Source organism: Psammomys obesus, unplaced genomic scaffold, assembly GCF_907164565.1.
Source record: "Psammomys obesus unplaced genomic scaffold, mPsaObe1.curated_primary_1811, whole genome shotgun sequence".
Taxonomy (NCBI): Eukaryota; Metazoa; Chordata; class Mammalia; order Rodentia; family Muridae; genus Psammomys; species Psammomys obesus.
In genome coordinates this window covers 42498012-42518027 of record NW_026585644.1, presented here as the reverse complement: position 1 = coordinate 42518027, position 20016 = coordinate 42498012, and the positions used below count along the sequence as shown (strand labels likewise).

Below are 20016 nucleotides of genomic sequence, written 5' to 3'. Positions count from 1 at the left end.
TTCACTCTTTCTAAAAGACAGGTGAAAGAATGAATGTTGATGTAGAAAAGGATAATATTTTTTCCAGGTACTGGGAAGAGTTTCCATTTAAATAGAAGCAAGAGCAAAAAACATTCATAATTAAGCCTCCTCAGTCAAAGACAACAATTGATCACTGGTAAGCACTCTTCCCCCACCCAACCCCACCCCATGAAATGAGCCAATTCAAGCCAGAGTAGACTTCATAAGTTCAGGTTTATTGGGGGCAGCTCTGGGTGGGTTCACTTGTCCCAGGAAAGTTGCTGTGCAGGGGAAGACAGAAAAGGGAGGGGGAAGGAGAGAGAGAGAGAAAGTGGCAAGAGAGAAGGAAGGGAAAGCAGAGACAGACAGAGAAAGAGAGAGAGAATGCAGAAAGAGAGAGAGGGGAAGCAAAAGGAAGCCAACATGTTTGGATTATATAGGGAAGCCCAATCCCTGTGCTAAAAAGTTCAGTGGGGGTGGGGTGGGGGTGGTTGCTAGCTGTGCCCTATAATGGTAGGGACTAAGGGATGCTACTGAAATAAAGGCAGCCCTGGGGGACACTGGATATTCATCCAATACAGACACAATGCTCAACACAGCACAAACCACAGGAAAGACAAAAGCCCATGATTTCAGCTGACATCATGCCCTACTCATGAAACTAGCAGGAGCATCCTTTTGAAGACTCAGAAGTTAAGAAGTACTCCAACTTTTTTTTTTTTTCATTCCATCCAAACCCTATTTCAGCTTTCTTTTTGCTACAATTTTAGGAGTTTTTTCTTTTTTTTTTTTTTTTTACTTTATATTTAGTTTTTGTTTAATAGTTATTGTACACGTTCTTATCCTTTTTTCCCTCTTATTTTTTAAAACTATTATATTGGGGTTTTTTTGTTACTGTTGTTGTTATTTTGTTTTTTGGTTAGGTTTTTGGTTGTTGTGTGTGTGTGTGTGTGTGCGCGTGCGTCTGTTTGTGTGTGTGTTCATCTGTGTGTGTCCATGTGTATATGTCAGAAGTCAGAGGCATGAGGAGCTTGCGAGCTGTCCGATTTTTTTTAATCAACCTTAGGTATACCTTGATAAAGAACGGGCACTCACTCAGAACGCCACATAAAAACAGACGCCGCATTTTTTGCACGGCCCCTCCAGCCGTTTGGGCCGTCAGATAAGAGCTGCACCCAGGCCAGCACTTGCAGCCCAGCTACCACCAGCAGCCCCACCCTCTGCAGTCAGCTCACCTGCCGTTGTTTTCAGGCAGTCCAGGCCTGAGGGGCCAGATGCCAACCACTGCAGCTACTGTGCCTGTGGGCTCTGCTGCCAGACACACGTGGAGTCCCCTTACCACTGGGGCCTTCAATGTGGGTAGTGATGATGAGCACACGAGGTCTGACATCATCTACTGGGAGACTCTCGGGGGGAGGGGGAGGCGAGGGGCATTGGAACAGCAATCTAGCTGTCCTTGCTTTTCTGAGATGGGTTTTTGGATTGCACCTCAGGACCAGGGTGACATTAAGCCAGGAAGGGATTCAGTGAAGTGCTGAAGCGATGCCAGCACTTGCAAATAGATGGATCTTGCAAATAGATCCATCCAAGCCAGAAGTTCAAACAGAAGAAAAAAAAAAAAAAAAACTGTTCTGATGACCCCTTTGGCATCAACATATAGTTGGTAGTGAAGGTGTAAAACCTAGGTTAAGCCCCTCGATGACGGCAGTGACAGCAGTTGACTGCTCCAGACAGGCTGTGAGAGAGTGTGTTCTGACTACCAGGAGACACTGAGACAGAGTCGGGGGCTGGTAAGTGTTTGCCTGGACTCCTTAAAACACCTGTGCGACATTTTTCCTTTATAAGTTAATTAGAATGAAGTGAGGTTTTTTTTGTTTTGTTTTGTTTTGTTCTGTAAAAAGATCATACAAACCATGAGGAAGGGACTACAAAAGAACTGGAAATTTCTTATCTTAAGGCCATGATGCACACAGCAGGCAAACATCTTAGTCTCAGCTTCCACGAGCCCCAAGGCCACACCGTGCTGTAACAGAGGCAGCAGTATTTGCAGGCCCACCCACCAACCCAAGAGAAAGAGTGGAGCTGGGGAGATTCCTGAAGAGGATCACTGTCAATTCTAGAGTGCTTGGCCTCTAGGAAGCTGAGCTCAGAGGGTGGGAGAGACTGCCCTGCACTGAGCTCTTTCACAAAGTAGCTTCCTTCTATGAGCCACAGTCTTACTGCCAAGCGGGTAAAACCAAGAGTTACAGATCTTTCCAGTTAATAACAAAAATGAACCAAATATCCAGGAATAGCCTTAAATTGGGGCTTTCACCACTTAATTAATTTACCCGGTGAGTTTAACTGTCACACTCACTGGGATGTGTTTGGAAATGTGCCAATCAAAAGGAAACCAGAAGTCTCACTCTGAGACTTTCCCATAGGATAACTGAATGTCTAGTTTTATTAAATATCTATTTGTTAGCTATTTAGTGACTGTTAATCTTCTCTGAGGAGATTTGGTTCTTCTTTTCATCGGGGGGGATGCCTAGCTCATAATATAATACGCCTCTAAGATAACAGTCCCAGAGCCCAAGCCGCTCTGCACCTGCGCTTCACCTTTTGTCAGAGCAGGGAGGACATTCGAATGGGATGAAGGCGTGGATGAGAACTGGATGACTGTTTCCATGTGACTGGGAAAGACTATTAGATACAGTCCCTGCACCTGGCTGACACCGAGTGGGTTCACTAGCAGGGAGCCGGCATGGCTGATCAGTCCAAGTTTATTGAGTACATTGATGACGCTTTAGAAAAATCAAAAGAAACAGCGCTTTCCCAGTTACTCTTCACCTATGAGGGGGTTCCTTACCCAGTTACCATGTGCACTTCAGAAACTTTCCGAGCTCTGGATGCCTTTGAAGCCAGAAGTGATGACATCCTGCTAGCGTCCTACCCGAAGTGCGGTAAGAGGACCTTTCCGTGTGAGTGGATTTTGTAAGTAGGAAGGGGAAGGTGCAAGGCGAAGGTGGGAAGAAGGAGGCTCATCTCTACATGCAACTCACTGAAGATCAGCAAGGAGGGGCCAAGACTGCAAAGCATTTAAGTTACAAAGTTGACAACTGAAACAGCTTAAAAAAAAACATTCTGGAAGAAGAGGTTGGGGTACAGAGGTTATGGGGATGATGAATGGTTGAAGGAATGGCAGGGCTGGAACAACAAATGTGAATATTCTTGACAGACAGAAAAATCATGTCATTTCTGTCGCTTACATAATGATTTCCAGGTGGTGGATTTTTTTTTTTTTTCTGGGATCTAACATCAAGTCAGTTTTATAAATCCAACACCAGTAGAGAATAAAGATTAAGAATCGAATTTACTCTCTTTCACATCATCTACTGTTTTGTTTTGTTTTTTTCCCTTGGGTGTTTGTTTGTTTTGTTTTTGTTTGTTTTGAGACAAGGTTTCTCTGTGCAGCCTTGGCTGTCCTGGACTTGCTTTATAGACCAGGCTGGGCACGAACTCACAGAGATCCACCAGCCTCTGCCTCCCAGAGTACTGGGATCACAGGCTTGTGCCACGGTGCCCAGCTCTTTGTTTTAATTGAGGTTCAGGGTGGCTGAGAACTTATCTTCTGCTTTGGCTCTAGCTCATTCCTTATGAGCTACTCCACCCTCTGGTAGCATCCACTTTTGATTCTTTCTGCTGTCACTTATTAGAGCCTATTTTATTGATCACTTTTCTTTCTCTTATTCAATACTGGGCTTCTAGAACATCAAGATTATATATACTCCTGTAGTTTAATTCAGGGTGAAATTTGACGTTTCTCTAGCATAATTTTCTTCTTCAAGAAACATATTCTATGTTCAAAATGAATCATGTCAAGGAGACATCTGAGGCTGACATGGTAGCAAACATCTGTACTATCAATATTCAGGAGACTGAGGCAGGAGATTCATGAGTTAGAAGCCATCGTGGTACACTGCAAGACCCTGCCTCAAAAAGAAAGGAAGAGTGGGAGGGAGGGGAAGAGAAGAGGATAATTTGAATTTTAAAATACATTAAATTTCATGTTAATATAAAAAAATGCTCTTTTCTCCAGAATTATTTCTTTCCACAGCCCACTCTAAGGAAGTGAGTGTACACCATGGAGGAGTTGAAAATTTAAGTTTTCCTCATCTAAATGCTAAGGTAATATGTCTTTGTTATTAAGACCCCTTAATGAGTTTCTGTTTTCTGTTTTTGTTTTTGTTTTTTTCTTACAGGTTCAAACTGGATTCTCCACATTGTCAGTGAATTAATATTTGCCATTTCTAAGAAGAAATGCATGTGTCCAGAATTTCCAGTTCTTGAATGTGGTGATGCAGAAAAATATCAGGTTAGTACAGTCTTTCAACTTACAGCAAATGATAACAGGGATATTTCTTCCATTACAGAGCTTTCACTTTGAAGTTCAGAAAGTATTAATGTAGCACAGGCAACGATCACTGATGACTAGTTACTGCTTGCTTACCACACATCCTCAGTCCTTTTCTGGTATTATTTTCTTACAAAATAACCTTAGCACCATTTCACAAAAGAAGAAACTGCCGGCCTGGCCGAAGATCAAGGAGCTAATAAATGGCAGAGCCAAATTTCAAATCCCGGCTTTCTGACTCAAGCTCCAAAAGAATTTAATATACAGCTATCCTTACTAGTAATGACATTGGTTTTTTTTGTTTGTTTGCTTCTTTGTTTTTAACATGAGGGTCAAGTAATCTGAAATAAACTAAAGATAAAAGATACAGGCATGTGTAGGATGCTAGGTAGACTCCCCATTTCACTAATAAGGCATTTTAAATGTCCTCACCTTAATTATGGCTGCTGTGTATTTGAGCAATGATGAATGGCCAAGCAGTAATGTCAGACAGACAAGTGTCAGATGGGTATTCAAAGTGCCAGCAGAGCTCTCTGCCTGTTATCATCACTCATTTTCCCACCAGAACTGGCATGGATGCCAGTGTTCAGGAGCTCTGCTTACTGCCCAGGAGTATCTTTGGTACCTTGTGCTTGACACAGCAAGAAGATGGACCATCCTCACCTGACTTCTAGATACGAAGGAAGGGTCTGGACCCAGGGGAGCCACCAAGTAAAAAGTCAATAAACCTTCCGAAAGTATTCACCACTAAGCCTCCCTAGAGCTGACAGAAGAACCCCTGGGGACGGAGACTTTCGGGAACCACTTCTGGGAAGTGACCACACTCCGCACAATTGGCAAATACAAACTTCGAAGTTCCAAAGGTAGAAAGGAGCCCATTTCCATGGGTTGGGGAAAGTAGCAGGAAAATGCAGTTTGAATGACAGCTGTTGGAGGACTTGAGGCCGAGTGGGAGGCCCAAGGCATCTTGGGAATCAAGAATGAGCTCAGCACCCACATTGAGGCCCAGGTTCCCACACTTGGGAGGGTGGTTCATGCTCTGATGGAGGCTCAGACAGAACAGGCTCAGGCTTCAAGGACAGAAGAATGGAGCTTAAAGAAGCTTTTGCTAAGGGAAGAAACAGGACACCCAGAGAAAAGCCAACCAGCTGCATGTAACCTTGCTCCTAATGAGGGCATTTCACCTTTAGAGGTGATGTTGCTAGCATGTGCCCAGCCTTTTAAGCTATATTTTGAAAACCTTTTATATCATGGGCCATAATCTTTTTTTACTTTGTTTGCCAACGTTATTACCTACCTTCATCACAAATGGTCTTGTTTTATATTTGAAATAGGATTTGGACTGTTGCCTTGTACATTTCACATTACACATGGGATTGCTTCTCCAGGAAAGTATATTTTCATTTTAAACAAATTACCTCAAATAAAAGTATAGAGCAGAAACCCATTTATAGTCGGGGTGAGAACTGTGATACTGGGCAAAGCTTTTATTCTTTGTCAAGATATTTTTTTTAAAGTAGGGTCTCTCTCATGTAGCCTGAGCTGACCTCAAAATTTGAAAGTAGCCAAGACTGAGCTTAAGCTACTGCTCTCCCCCTCTCCCCTGCCTCTACCTCCCAAGCGCTGGGCTTACAGGCATGTTCCACTATGCCCAGTTGCCTGCCGGACAAGATTTTTGACATGTAAGGACTTGACTCCGAACTTGGTATCTTTGGGACTTCTCTTCCTCTTCTGGAAGATGGGGTGTGAGATTTAACATTATATTTTAATTTTATATATTTTAATTTTAATGACTGTGTCTAAGAGATCCGTGAGACAAAATGCTTCTACCCTGTAAGCCACTTGCCCGAGGACAGACACTTCCTGACATACTGGAGGCTATCTACTCTTTATGTAAGATAATAAGCCACATACTTTCACTTCCCTGGACAGGTTTGTTTGCCCCAACTGCACAGGGGGTGTTTGGCCACATGTAGGCAAGAGGCACATAGATAGGAAATACGTCAGAATGTATGCCCATGATTGCCCCAGATAGGCTTGCCTTTTCAAGCCTCTGCAAAATGTGACTTGCTACCATTTTCTGGAAACCCTGGAATGGACCTGGCCAGAGCCCACTGAATTTGGCTCAACGTTGTGGTAATGGTCTTATTCTCACCCCGTGGGATTAACACATCATCTGGGGCTTTTTGCTTCTTCAGCTACACTAGTATGAATGTAAAGCCAAGTGTTTCTCTGGCTCTTCCTAGGCACTTCCCTTTTTTATCTTAGTGCCAATTGTGAATGGGAAGTTGCACTTTCTGTTAAAGAAGATTCTAGCTGTAGTGAAACGATCCAAATGACTTGCGGCCAAGGCATTCCTGGAGAATCTAACCACTTTAAAATATTCACTGCAGTGAAGCTGGAGAAATGGTTCAGAACATGGTTAACTCTACACAGCCTTTGGCTTTTCATATACAAAGTGTATCAGAAGTGTTTGCTTTTTTTTTTTTTTATAATTCAGAGATTTTAGAGGCAAATTTATGATTCAATTATAATTTAGTCATGTCTCCTTTCTAAAGTACAGTGTGCCTCCTATTTTTAAACAGAAAATCAGGGAGAAGGTAAGTTTAAATTAATAGTGATTCAACTTACAGAAAACTTCCTGTAAGACACAGACAGGCCTGTTTGAAAAAGTGCTACGCACAGTCAGTTTTAATATTGCTTACACTTTGGCTACATTACTCATTTGTTTATCTAGTTCTGAGACAATTACTTTCATTTTCCTCTTGGCTGTACCTCTAATCCTTCTAGTAATGTCGCTCTGCTTGAGTCACTGTGTGACTTGGGCCAGGTAGTGTAGGAGGAACAGTATGCTATCACTTAATCTGAAAATGACCACTTACTTGCTGTCTTACAAAGCATCTGAAACCTCAGAGCCTAGCTGTAATCTCTAAACTGGAGGTTCTAATGCTTGCCTGAAAAGACTGTTGTGAATGAATGTAGCTAAATTATTGCAAACACCAGGAAAGACAGTAAACAGTGTAACTCAGCCATTATCACCAAACTCACCACTTGGACACATTGTTTTTGGGATTTTTGTTTATTTTTTTTTTATCTCTTAAAGTCTTAATTTTTGTTCTCTTGTATGAGTCGAAGTCTCCATAAGTTTTTACAGAATAGACTACAGATTGCTAAATATTATTTTATCACTAGAGTTGTAACACCTCTTACGGAGCTTTGGGTGATATTTCCATGTGTGGAGCTGACCAGACTGAAATCTTGCCCTCTTAATATGGCTCATAAAGGGCTGGCTTTAAGCTAAAAACCCTTTGCCACTTAAGAGCATTTCTTCATTTGTTCTTCAGACAGGACCTTCTGTGACCTGGAATTCACTATTTGCTCAGGATGCTTTGCATTGGTGTCCCTCCTGCCTCACCCTTCCTAGAGCTGACTAGAAGCACACCCACCCACCACACCCACATGTGCCCATAAAACTTTGTTCTTTTCAGTTATCAGTGGAAACAGATAACAGAAAAATACTCAATTATTCTATATCCCTCAAATGAACAAACATTTCACAAGTCATTTCTCAGATATTTAGGTAATTCGGGCCTTCAGATTCTGATGGGCTATTTGACTGTACAGTACACTTTTAATCCTGGCACTTGGGAGGCAGAGGCAGGTAGATCTCTGAGTTTGAGACCAACCTGGTCTACAGAGTGAGTTCCAAGACAGTCAGAGCTACACAGGGAAACTCTGTCTCAAAAAGCCATAAAAAGAAAAAATATATATCCACATATTTTATATATATACATATACATATATATTATCTAGAGGCTGGGAAGCTGTGTCAGTGGCTAAGAGCACTTGCTGTACAAACCTAAGGACCTGAGTTCAGGTCTCAGTGCCCACGTAAGAGGCTGGGTGTTCCTATAATGCCATTTCTGTAGGTGATGGAGACAGGAGAGTTATTGGGGCTTTCTGGCTGTCAACCCAGAGACTGTCTCAGAGAAATACTGTGTGACCAGTGATACAGCCGGCCACCCAGTGTCTTCCTCTGGCCTCTGAGAGAGCACGCACAAACACACACCCATATAAACATCCATATCCCACATTCACATGTAGACATGTGCTTGCACGCACACGCACGCACGCACGCACTCACGCATGCAGGAAAGCTTAAACATCGACCTGGCTGTTAGAAGTGAATTTTTAGGAACTGTGGGAGACTTGACCATTTCTATTAAAGGCCTAGAGAGGGACTGAACACATCCACTCCCACACAGCCACACACGCTCTCAGACTGACTTTCTCGAACACTGTCTCACATACAACCTCTTACATACACACGTACACCCTCAAACACACTCCTTCATACACACACACTTACAAACCCGCCCACACTCTCATATATACTCTCTGATACATACATTTTCTCACACATACTCTTATACACATGCTCTTAATTCGGTTACGAACACACACTCACGTGCACACTCTTACACACACACACACATTCACCTTATTGTCCATGTTTTGCAGAGAATGAAACTGTTTCCATCACCAAGGATTTTGACAACTCACCTCCATTATGACAAACTACCTCAGTCTGTCTTCAAGAACAAAGCCAAGGTGAGTGAATTTGAAACATACATAAAATTACTTTTATTTTGCATCTGTATGAGTATTTTGCCTGTGTGTGTGTGTCATGTGTGTGCTGAATCTGAAACTCTTAGGTATACATACAGGCTATCCTTTTACTTCTCTGGGATTTCGTTTGCGTGTTTTGTTTTGACCTTGCTTTTGGGCAGTATCAGAGATCAAACCAGAGCCTCATGCTAAGCAAGGACTCTACCACTGAGCTACACATTCAGACCCGTAGTGACTGGCTTTTGATGTGATGAGTTTGCTAGCAATCATGGAATTTGAACATGTGAAATGCAGAACGCAGTATTTCTTTTTGTCGTTTCTTTCTTCAGATGCTTTGCTATGACTGCATTCAAGTCAAACACATTTCAGCCTGTAGAGAAAACATACATAGGATGAAGCGTACACTTTTATTATCATTGTTTCTACAACTGATTATTTCAGAATCTCACTGCTTCAAACAAATAGAGTTTCATACAATAAACAATTTTTTTTTTTTCTGGTGACATCTGCCACTGTTGTTTCTGACTTTCACATATAATGGCGATCTTTATGTCACCAGACAAAATATCGTTGCCTTGACTATGTTTACCATTTGCTTAAACATCTAGCAGCAGGAGTGGCAAGGCGTGCCACAGCCCCAGCTCTCTGGAGGCGGCAGGCTGTAAGTCATACTTTGCTCTTGTCCATCCATTTTCCCCACTCCTCCCACCTACTCTCCTAGCCCCAGTCTTGTGGGTCCTCTTCTGCCTGCCTATCATACATATTCCTTCTTTCCTCTTTCTTCCCTCCTTTGAGATCTCTTGTTCTTTTTCATGGCTGCCCCTCTATGTACATGATCTAAACACACACACACACATACACACACACACACACACACTCTCTCTCTCTCTCTCTCTCTCTCTCCCTCTCACTCTCTCTCCTCTCTGTCAGTTGTAGACTCTGAATATCTGTGAGAAAGCATGTGCTAGTTATGAGTCTAACTATTTTGCTTAACGTAATGTTTTCCAGTTGCACCTATTTTTCTGCAAATGTCAGTGATTTCGGTTTTCTTTACAAACTGAATGAAATTTCGTTGTGTACCTGAACCACATTTCCTATATCCATCCATCTGTTGATGGTCAGCCAGGCTGGCTTCATTTCTTTGCTACTGCAGATAGGTCGATAATGCTCACCCATCTCTGTGGTGTTTGTCAGCAGTGAGCGGAGATGCTGCTCCATCCTGACACCCTCAGCAGCCCGAGGCTTTCCCCTTAACTTGTAGGGGCCCCCTAACTGGGATTTGTGACTTCGATACAGTAAAGCAAAGTTGGAGATGTTACTGGAGATATTTTAGTATGGCCTTTAACCCTAGCATACAGGAGACAGGGGTGCCGTGGACACAGCAAGTTCCAGGCCAAGAAACAAGTGAATCTCTGTCTTAAACAACCACAACAAGATATTTTAGTACAGAGAAAAACCCTTAAGAAGAGAAGAAAAAGCACATTCAAGAGTATGAGTGTAGGATTCTCAAAGAGCCAGAGAGAAAAATGGTCCCAAGCCGCGTACTGCCTCAAGGGCGGGTCCCGTGTCTTAGAATTAGACGTATTTACCATTTTAGTGGATACCGGGCTGCATCTTAAAAGATGCTAAGTTCTTTTTCTCTCCCCTTCTGACTGGAAAGATCACAAGGTGGCTCTGACGATGCCTCGCATAGAACTAGACTCCGCTGAGGCAAAACCAGGAGCTCTGCCTTCCCCGCCGCTCTGTTGTTAGTTAAGACCCCTCTCCCTACCCAGTTCAAAAACCTCCAGGTGTGTTTCCATGCCTCAGTCAGCGCTCTTTGCGTCTGAGGACCCACGTTGCTACTGCTTTCAGCTTGTAGCCAGAAAACCGATCCTCCAAAAGCTCAGGAAACCGTCCAAAACCAGTTGTGCGACAGCGTCCGGAGTGACTTGACCAGAGGACCGGTGTTGCCCCCTGCTGGTTTCAGCTTCCGCTTTCCTCAAACTTATTTAGTAAGAAGCTCCCCAGGGGAGAAGTCTGACTCTTCAGAAAATCACCTGACTTCTCCCCGTTGTGCCTCGTCTGGCTTCTGCCGCGCGTAGGCTCAGGATGTTCAGCCTCACTCAGCTGCGCCTTGGGTTTGAAACAGGAAGCATCTGAACTCCTGCATGCACACCCACTCTCCCACAATCCCTTGGTCCTCTTGGGATTCGGTTTGCTCTTGGCAAAGCCCATTTGACGCTTTTCATCCAAAGGCCACACCGCCTGTACACCTGCTGTAAGATTGACTAGTTAGCATCTTTTTTCTTTATTTGGGGTTTTACCTTTCAAATCACCCTCCAAGATTCTGCTCTGTGAAATTGCTCTGTCCTAGCTTTTAGCCTCTTCTACATCTGCCTTTTGATGGTCTAACTCGTTATTAGCAAAGCCCCCCACCCCCCGCAGTGCCACTCTTCCGCGCTCTTCCCGGTCCCCCAGCTGAGACTTATCAGGGTCCCTCTTGCTCTCTGTATCGACGCAATTATGACATTTCCCACCCCTTTTCTTTTCCAAAGTGCAAAATAGAAAGCCACATAAATTAACTCCGTTTTTGCTCTCTAGATATTGGTGATATTTCGAAACCCCAAGGATACAGCAGTGTCTTTTTTCCATTTCCATAACGATGTCCCCGATATCCCGAGCTATGCCTCTTGGGATGAATTCTTCCGACAGTTTATAAAGGGACAAGGTATGACTGCTAATAAAAGAATTTCTCCCTCAGCAGGCGAACACATGCATTTGAAAATATAAAGACATAAGATTTAGAAAGATCCTGGAGCCAAAAGGTTGCGTTTTAAATGAGGTTCAATGCATCAAGCTACGACAGAGCATCTTTGGTTCCGAAGAGGCTCCAGAGCAGTGGTTCTCAGCCTTCCTGACGCTGCCATCCCTCATATTGTGGTGACCCCAACCATAACACCGTTTTCGTTGCTACTTCACAACGGCAGTTTTGCTGCCGTTGTGAATTACAGTGTAAATATCTGACATTTCCAAGGGTCTTAGGCGACCCCTGTGAAAGGGTCGTCTGAATGGGTCACAGCCCACCGGTTGAGAACCGCTTCTCCTGAGAGCCCTAGTTTGTTGACCATGAATACTGAGTGCTCGCAGGACAGATTCAGAACAAAGATGTTTTAAAGATAATTTCATATATGTCTATAATGAAATTTAGCCTTCTCTCTCCCCAGAACCTTGTCTTGTCCCCACCCTCCTTTTCCCGTTGAAACCTTCCTTCTTCCAGACAGTTCCCCTTCCTATTTTCTGTCCTTTTGTGCACATGTGACTGGCTGAGGTTAAATAGGGTTTTTCTGTTGCTGTGATAAAACACCACGACCAGGACGGCTTTTGGAAGAAAAGGTTTATTTCAGCTTACAGTTCCAGAAGGATAAGAGTTCATGATGGCAAACAGAGGCATGCTGGCTGGGGCTGGAAGTCTCAAATGTCAAACACAAGTGGAGAGAGGGAGCTGTAAGTGGCATTGTGGCTTTGACATTTCAATGCCCACCCACCAGTGACACACTGCCTCAGCGAGGCCACACCTCCTAAATCTACCCAAACAGCACCACTGACTTGGGACCAAATATCCACATATCTGAGCCTATGGAGGACGTTTTATTCAAACCAACACACTTACTTATGTGAGGTGGATGTGAAGTTGCGAGCTGGAGCACGGTGGTTATACCACAGAGGAAAGTGACACTCACCACGAAAAAAAAAAAAAAAGATGGACACCATGTTTTGCCACACACACACGCATAGTCGAGAATATCCATCCAGCATGTCACACGGCTGCTCTTCTGTGTGGAGAGAAAGAGTCACATATATTTGTGGTTCCCTTAGCAAACAATATTTCATTATGCAATACAGCATTTATAAGGACAGTCCTTATGCTGCATATTGGATCACTAGACTTATTCACAACTCAGTACTCCAAAATCATGTGGAACATAGACCCACGAGTTACCCTTTTCCTCCCTAGCCCTGAAAGAGAACATCCTGCTTCCTGTATTCTGCAACCTTCAAAATGGTAGATGTGATCAAACAGGGTTTTGTTTTCTGCCTTATTTTGATGCCTCCCGGGTCCATTTATGCCATAGAAGTCAGCATCTCTATTTTAATATTCCACGTTGTATCTATATATCACAATTTGTAAAGGCCACTTTAAAAGGTGTTTGATAGAGCAAATGCCATAGCATTCCATGTACGTGGGCACTGCATTCACTACTGGCTGCCAGGAAAAGCGAGGAACACTCCTTAGGAGATGCTTACGAAGCATCACTAAACATGCTTCTGCTGTCTAGAAACTTCATGGAGACTGTGTGGAGTCAGGGCAAATCCACAACCCCGCTCCGTACATATGTCACACAAGGGAACGTTCAGCGATGATGTTTGTTACTTGTGGGACACTATAAAGAATCTTCCCCACCGCCTGCATCCGTTCTTTCTGCCTCAGTAGCTGATTGGCAATAAGATGTGGCAGTAATAACTTGGACAGGGTTCCTTCCCTGCAAAATTCTTAAATTCAGCTTCTAGAGGCAGAAGACATGCTGTGGATGTAACGGGTTCGGCTGTCTGGAGCTACTGCCGCTGTGACTCCCCCACAACGGTGGGTCACAATCTTGAATTGTAAACTGAAAGAAACTTTTTTTTTTTTAACTCTTAAGTTGCTTTGGTCAGAGCATTTTATCACAGCAACAGAAAAAAAAAATCTCCTCAGGCACAGGCACTGTTGCTGAATTATCTTGTTCCCCCATTCCGATGACTGTCTTACAGCTATGACCAGGTAGATCATTTTCACCACTTGCTCGGTTGTGTCGTTGGTGGAAAATGTCTGGGAGAGTAAGATGTGGATGGAAATGGACCGTGAGACAGTGTGTTCTGCTTCTTACTGACAGAGCTGTGGTGAGCATCATCTCTCTGGAGCGTAGACCATATGCATCGGATCTGTTTTCCTCAGTTATGCACAGTCACTTATATTTTTTCTTCTGTGTTTTTTTTAGTCTCTTGGGGAAGCTATTTTGATTTTGCAATGAATTGGAACAAATATATTGATGATGAAAATGTTAAGTTCGTATTATATGAAGACCTAAAAGAGGTGAGATCATGGTCATTGATAGATAGTCCAGGGCAGTATTTATTAGAGACTACAACACAGAGCACATGCTTAGAATGTCTGATTGTGCAAACAAATAGTGTACTCATTTAAACAAAATATTCTACATACATAGTGCAAAACTAGAAGAAACCCACTATGCATAAAGGCTTGGTTTGTTTGCTTAGCAAATAAAATAATGCTTGCAGCTGAATAATAACTTTCTTTTCCCTTTGCAATGGACCGTCCACATTGGCGGTGGGAGAAACAATAGGCAGACCTCAGTTTAATCAAACATGCATATGGCTGTGAATTGATTTTCCAAGTTGGTGCTTTTTTCTTTAAAAGATTGTTTATTCATTTAACAAACACAGAGTGAGAGCTGGCTCTGCACAGCTTCAGGCCCAAGTTATACATCAATGAAGAACTCAAACAAGGGTCGCTGCCCTGGAGAAGCTTCTATCCTAGAATAAAGGTGGGAAGGCCAAATGATAAATAATAAACACAAAGGAGATTGAAATGTATGTAGCATGTGAGAAAAATAAAACAACACAGCTACTGAAGGAAAACCGGATGAGTAGAAGGTAGAAGATCGGAACACTGGATCAGTCCAAGTGCATAATAACGTGGTTGAGGAATTGCCATGAGCAAGTTATGATTGGTGGCTGGAGAGATGGCTCAGAGGGTAAAAGCACTGGCTACTCTTCCAGAGGACCTGAGTTCAATTCCCAGCAACCACGTGGTGGCTCACAACAATCTATGAGACCTGGTGCCCTCTTCTGTTGTGCAGGTGTACACGCAGACAGAACATTGTATACATACTAAAGAAATAAATCTAAGAAGAAGAAGAAGAAGAAGAAGAAGAAGAAGAAGAAGAAGAAGAAGAAGAAGAAGAAGAAGAAGAAGAAGAAATGAATGACCAAAGAGCTGAGGGAAGGCAGAGGCTGTGAGCCAAATAAGTAGCTGTGGGGGAACATCCCAAGTTCAGAAGACCAGCCGCCCCGAGGTGTTAGTGTACTGGTGTGGTTAGCATGCGCAAGGAAGCAGGCCTGCCCGGCCAGCAGGACAGAAGCAGAGTTAGCGAGAGGGTTGTGTGAGGAATAGTGAGGAATAGCAGGGCAGGCCCCTAAAGAGACCATGGCTCTCACCCAGGGGGAACCACAGAAAGGCCTTTGAGCAGAGGCATGGGAATGATGGTTCTGGCTGGTGTGTGAGAAGGGATTGGAGCAAGAAGAGTGCAGGGAGACCTACTTCCTCATCCATGCCAGAGAAGAAGGTTACTCAGCCCAGAAAAGGGTAAAAGGATCAGGAGTTCAAAGCCAGCCTGTGTTAACAGAACTCGCTTTCTCAAAAGTTAACAAATGAAAACTTAAGAAAATCTTTGCCTCAGCAAATCCCACTGAAAGATGTTTATCTTTCAAATATTTATGCTTTCAGAATCTGGTTGTTGGAATAAAACAGATCTCTGAATTCCTTGGCTTCTCTTTAACTGATGAACAAATACAAGCTGTCTCAGTCCAGAGCACCTTCCAAGCAATGCGAGAAAATTCTCAGGAGACTCATGGTGCTATTGGCCCCTTCCTGTTCCGCAAAGGTAAAGCTGCTTTCTTTTCTGGGGTGTTGTGTCAGCTTGGGAGTGACTTTGCACTTAACAAGCGAGCCAAATCACTTCATCTGAAGCGAAACAAAGCTTTAGTGTTGTTTGTTTGTTTCTCCCTTGATAAGAACTCAGGACCTGAGGAGCCCAGAGCTGAACCTGGCAGCCATCCAGTGTCCTTTATGGCACTGAGTACACAGGGATGGTAAAATAGCAGCTGGAGCTCCAACAGTCAGGTTCCAGGAGGAAAAAAGAAACAGAAGAGGAAGGAATCCTGCACGTTAGCCAACCACCCCCTTCCACGGCCTTCCACCAGACCCCGCTCAGCGGCTGCCTGCATTCATTCACCCCCCTCCATATAGCAGTAGCTGGAAATGGAGCTTTCCTTTTCAAGCTAAGTGCTTGTAACTCACAATCAGAATTTTGTTAATATAAAAGAAGAAAACTGCCATTAGGTCCTTGACAGATGATTTACTTAATTTCATTAAAGTATTCTAAGTTCTTATGCAGTTTTATAATTCTATAGGTTAGGACTTCCGCTTTCATTTTATTGAATAATTAATGAAAATATAACAATATTTAGATTTTTAGATTGCATTTGTTGTGTGTGTGTATCATTTTCCATGAAATGCATGAGGAGGTTAGAGGGGACAATTTACGGAAGTCGGTTTCCTCCTTCCACCATATGGGAGCTAGGGCTAGAACTCAGGTTGTTAAGCCTTGGGTCAAACGCCTGTATCCACTCAGCCATCTCATCAGCCCTCTTAAGACTAACAGGCAGCACTCAGAACAGCAAGGATGACCACGGCTAACATGGGAACTGATTATGTACTGACTAGAATGCTGTGTTGGGACTAAATTTCATAACAATGTAGGAGAAAAGCTGAAATCCCAGGATCATGCTTTCCCATCGTCCTATTTTAGGATTTGCGAGGAATCTACTTCCTTCGCTTACGTTTTCAACTGACCCATTTGAGACAGGTGGTATGAGTGGAAGATTGAGTCAGAACCTGGCTGCAGCTGGATTCCCATATAACCTTGATCCTTATGCCTGATTTTATTAGCCTTAGGAAGAGGGAAACAGAACCTTTCGCTACATTGTTCATCAAGTGTTATTCAGAATAGAAAAACTTCTATAGTCAATGAAGTAAATCTGATGTTCCTTGTAGAAAGTCCAGAGAGCAGGAAAAGATGGGAGGGCATGAAATTAAAATACAAGTCATTTACAGACGTTATCAAAAGTTTAGATGTCTCCCACCAGAGCCAGCTTTTACTTTTTGGCACATTTCCTCCCAGCCTTTTTCTGTTGGGTATAGTTGATGACATCTTTGGACAGTTCTATGTCTTGTTTCATTTCCTTAACTTATCATAACTATTTTCTCATGTCCTTCAGCTCACTTCATCAGCACACATTTTAATCATGCAAAACAGAGTTTGCGATCTCAACTAAAAACACCCAAAGGTTTCCTAGAAAGAAATAACTTACTTTTTACACGCATGTATTTATCTTCTGTGTGTATGCACACCTGTCTCTCTGTGTGTGGGGGGGATGGGCTCACATGTGCATGCTATGGTGTGCATGTGAAGGTTAGAGAGCCACTTTATTGCATGGGTTGCAGTGATCAAACTCAGATCTCCAGGCTTAATGTGGTGCATTTACCTGCTGAGCATCTCACCAACCAAAGAAATAATATTATATGTTAGAAAAAAATGTTTTTAAACCTTGAGACAGAGTTTCACCGTGTAGCTCAGCTATGTGGACCAGGATGACTTAAAAGCATGATCTCTCTGCCTAAGCCTCCTGAGTTCTGGGGTTATAGGTGCTGCAATGCCAACCGGCCAAAGTATTAAATTTCTAAAAAAGTTCAATGTCGGATATCTTAACCAAACCTGTGGTAAAATGTTAACTTTTAAAATGTGTTTGGGTGTTCGAACGGCTTCAGGGAGAGAAAAGTCATTCTGAAATTATAAGATTTTATATCCCAGATGTTGGGGAAAAAGTGGGTAGACCGCTGGGATGGAGTCTTCTTCCCCCAGGAATGTAGGGAAAGCATGCCATCTGCCACACCACTGACGGAGAAGTCCAGGAACAGTGTTGCTCTTACAGGGAAATTGTGTGTGTGTTTAAGACTATTAGCTAGTGTTTTCATTTCTCATCCTCTTCTCTCTTCTCCTTCTCTCTCTCTCTCTCTCTCTCTCTCTCTCTCTCTCTCTCTCTTTCTGAGACCAGGTCTTTCTGTGTGGCTTCGGCTAGCCCAGAACTCGCTCTGTAGACCAGGCTGGTCCTGAACTCACAGAGATCCTCCTGCCTTTGCCTCCCGAGTGATGGGATCAAAGGTGTGCATCACTACCACCCAGCTCATGGCAACTCTTAGAAAATAAAAGTTAATTGGAGCTTGCTTACAGTTTTAAAGGTTAAGTCTATTCTCAGCATAACAGGAAGCATGGCAACACACAGGCAGGCATGATATCTTAGAGTTCTACATCCAAATCCAAAGGCAGCAGGAAGAAAGAGCCACTGGGTCTGGCTTAGGCTTCTGAAACCTCAAAGTCCATCCCCAGTGACACCCTTCCTCCAACAAGGTCACACCCACTTTAACAAGGCCACACCTTCTAATCTCATCAAATAGTGCCACTCTCTAAGCGTTCAAATATATGAACCTATGGAGGCTATTCTTATTCAAAGCACCACAACTATGTTGTTGTTGTTAACCTTTCAAAGTAAAACACTGCATTAAAAACGGTAAAGTTGGGTAGAATAGAGATAAAATTGAGAAATATTGTAACATATATCTGAGTCTTTTGTGTTTTCTGTGTTGTAGGTGAAGTTGGTGATTGGAAAAATTTGTTCAATGAAACTCAGAACCAAGAAATGGATGAAAGATTCAAAGAGTGTTTAGCAGGCACTGCTCTCGGAGCCAAGCTGAAGTATGAATCATATTGCCTGGCTTGATTCTGGCCAAGTTGGCTGGCCTACATATTTTCTTTTCCCTAATAATAACTGGATTTATGTAATTAGATAATTATCCAATCAAGTAGTCACATAACAACAATAAAAGTAACATGTAATTCCGAATAGTGAAGATCTAGTAATGATGGTAACAGCTGAAATTTTTGAGCTCAAATTAAAGTTTGTCCTTTTTATGATTAATTGAGGCCCTTGTTGACAATGTGTTATTCTAGGCTTGAATACAGACAAGATAGGCTTCCAAATGCTGTACATTTTCTGAAGCTTTTCTCATTAGGAAACTCCTCATTTTGGATCCAAGTATTTGTAGTGGCTATTTCAGACTTACTGGTAGGTGAAATTCAAGTCTGACTCTGCATAGACATAGATTAACAAACTGCATTTTGATTCAAGATAAATGCATCTTTATCTACTTCTGGTTTGCCATGCACACCGGCCTCTGGAGGTGCTCCCTCAAGAGACTTTACAGTTCTACTTAATACAATCTTGAAGTTAAAGCTAACGTGTATGTTTTGTACCATACAGGTCTTATTGCCACAGATTATAAACAGTCACGTGGAACTAACAAGCGATCATAGAGAATATCCCAGAAAGACTATCCTATCTGGCACTTCCCAATCATCCTAGCACTTGGGAGGCCGAGGCACGAGGCTCACAAGTGTGAAGTCAGCCTCGTTCTATACAGTTCTGGGCCAGTTAGAGCTTCAGTCAGACCTTGATCAAACCATCAAGCAAAGCAACAGAAAAAAGACTGCTGGGCTACAGGGAGCCAGAGACTTCCTGGATTTCAGCCAAGTGCGGGGAGAGTTTATATGACCCCTAGAGTAGGACCTGGGCTAGAGCCCTTAAAATGGGCAGATCTCAGTGGTGGAGCCCAGCTGACCCTAATAAACTATCCTAGATCTCCCTTAACAAAGATCCAAAGCAAGTCTGAAAGGCAACCAACCTGGGTTCCTTAAGGTTTCTCAACATGTGGATCATGACCCTTTGGCAAACCTCTGTCTCCAAAAATATTTACATTACTGTTCACAACAATAGCAAAAATACAGTTACGAAGTAGCAATAAAAATAATTTTATGGTTGGGGGTCACCACAACCTGAGAAACTGTATTAAAGGGACAACAGAGTTAGGACATTGTGTAAGGGATCAAAATGAAGGAAAATAATGTACTCTTTGTCCATTGAATAAAACAGAAATAAATCAAAATTGCCAGTCAGGCATGAGACTTCTCCCCTCTAATCCCAGAAAAAACAAAGACAAAAACAAAACAAAAAAACCCTTAACATCTCCAAAATTAAATTCTCAAAATAAAGCCCTC

At 42.8% G+C, this 20016-nt stretch overlaps 1 protein-coding gene across 1 annotated transcript; it reads left to right on the top strand.

The window, feature by feature from the left end:
- The first annotated feature begins 2743 nt into the window (after window positions 1-2743).
- Sult6b1 (sulfotransferase family 6B member 1) lies at window positions 2744-18682 on the top strand. Its single transcript, XM_055618525.1, has 7 exons — window positions 2744-2942; window positions 4242-4354; window positions 8915-9004; window positions 11606-11732; window positions 14041-14135; window positions 15570-15726; window positions 18552-18682. The coding sequence occupies exons 1-7, from the start codon at window positions 2744-2746 to the stop codon at window positions 18680-18682; spliced, it is 912 nt and encodes a 303-aa protein (XP_055474500.1).
- Window positions 18683-20016: the final 1334 nt, after the last annotated feature.

Excerpts from the sequence above, each read along its gene's own strand:
- Sult6b1 (XM_055618525.1), top strand. The coding sequence starts at position 2,744 with ATGGCTGATCAGTCCAAGTTTATTGAGTACATTGATGACGCTTTAGAA. Across the intron at positions 2,943-4,241 it reads AGCGTCCTACCCGAAGTGCG|GTTCAAACTGGATTCTCCAC; the intron begins GTAAGAGGACCT and ends TTTTTCTTACAG. Across the intron at positions 14,136-15,569 it reads TATATGAAGACCTAAAAGAG|AATCTGGTTGTTGGAATAAA; the intron begins GTGAGATCATGG and ends TTATGCTTTCAG.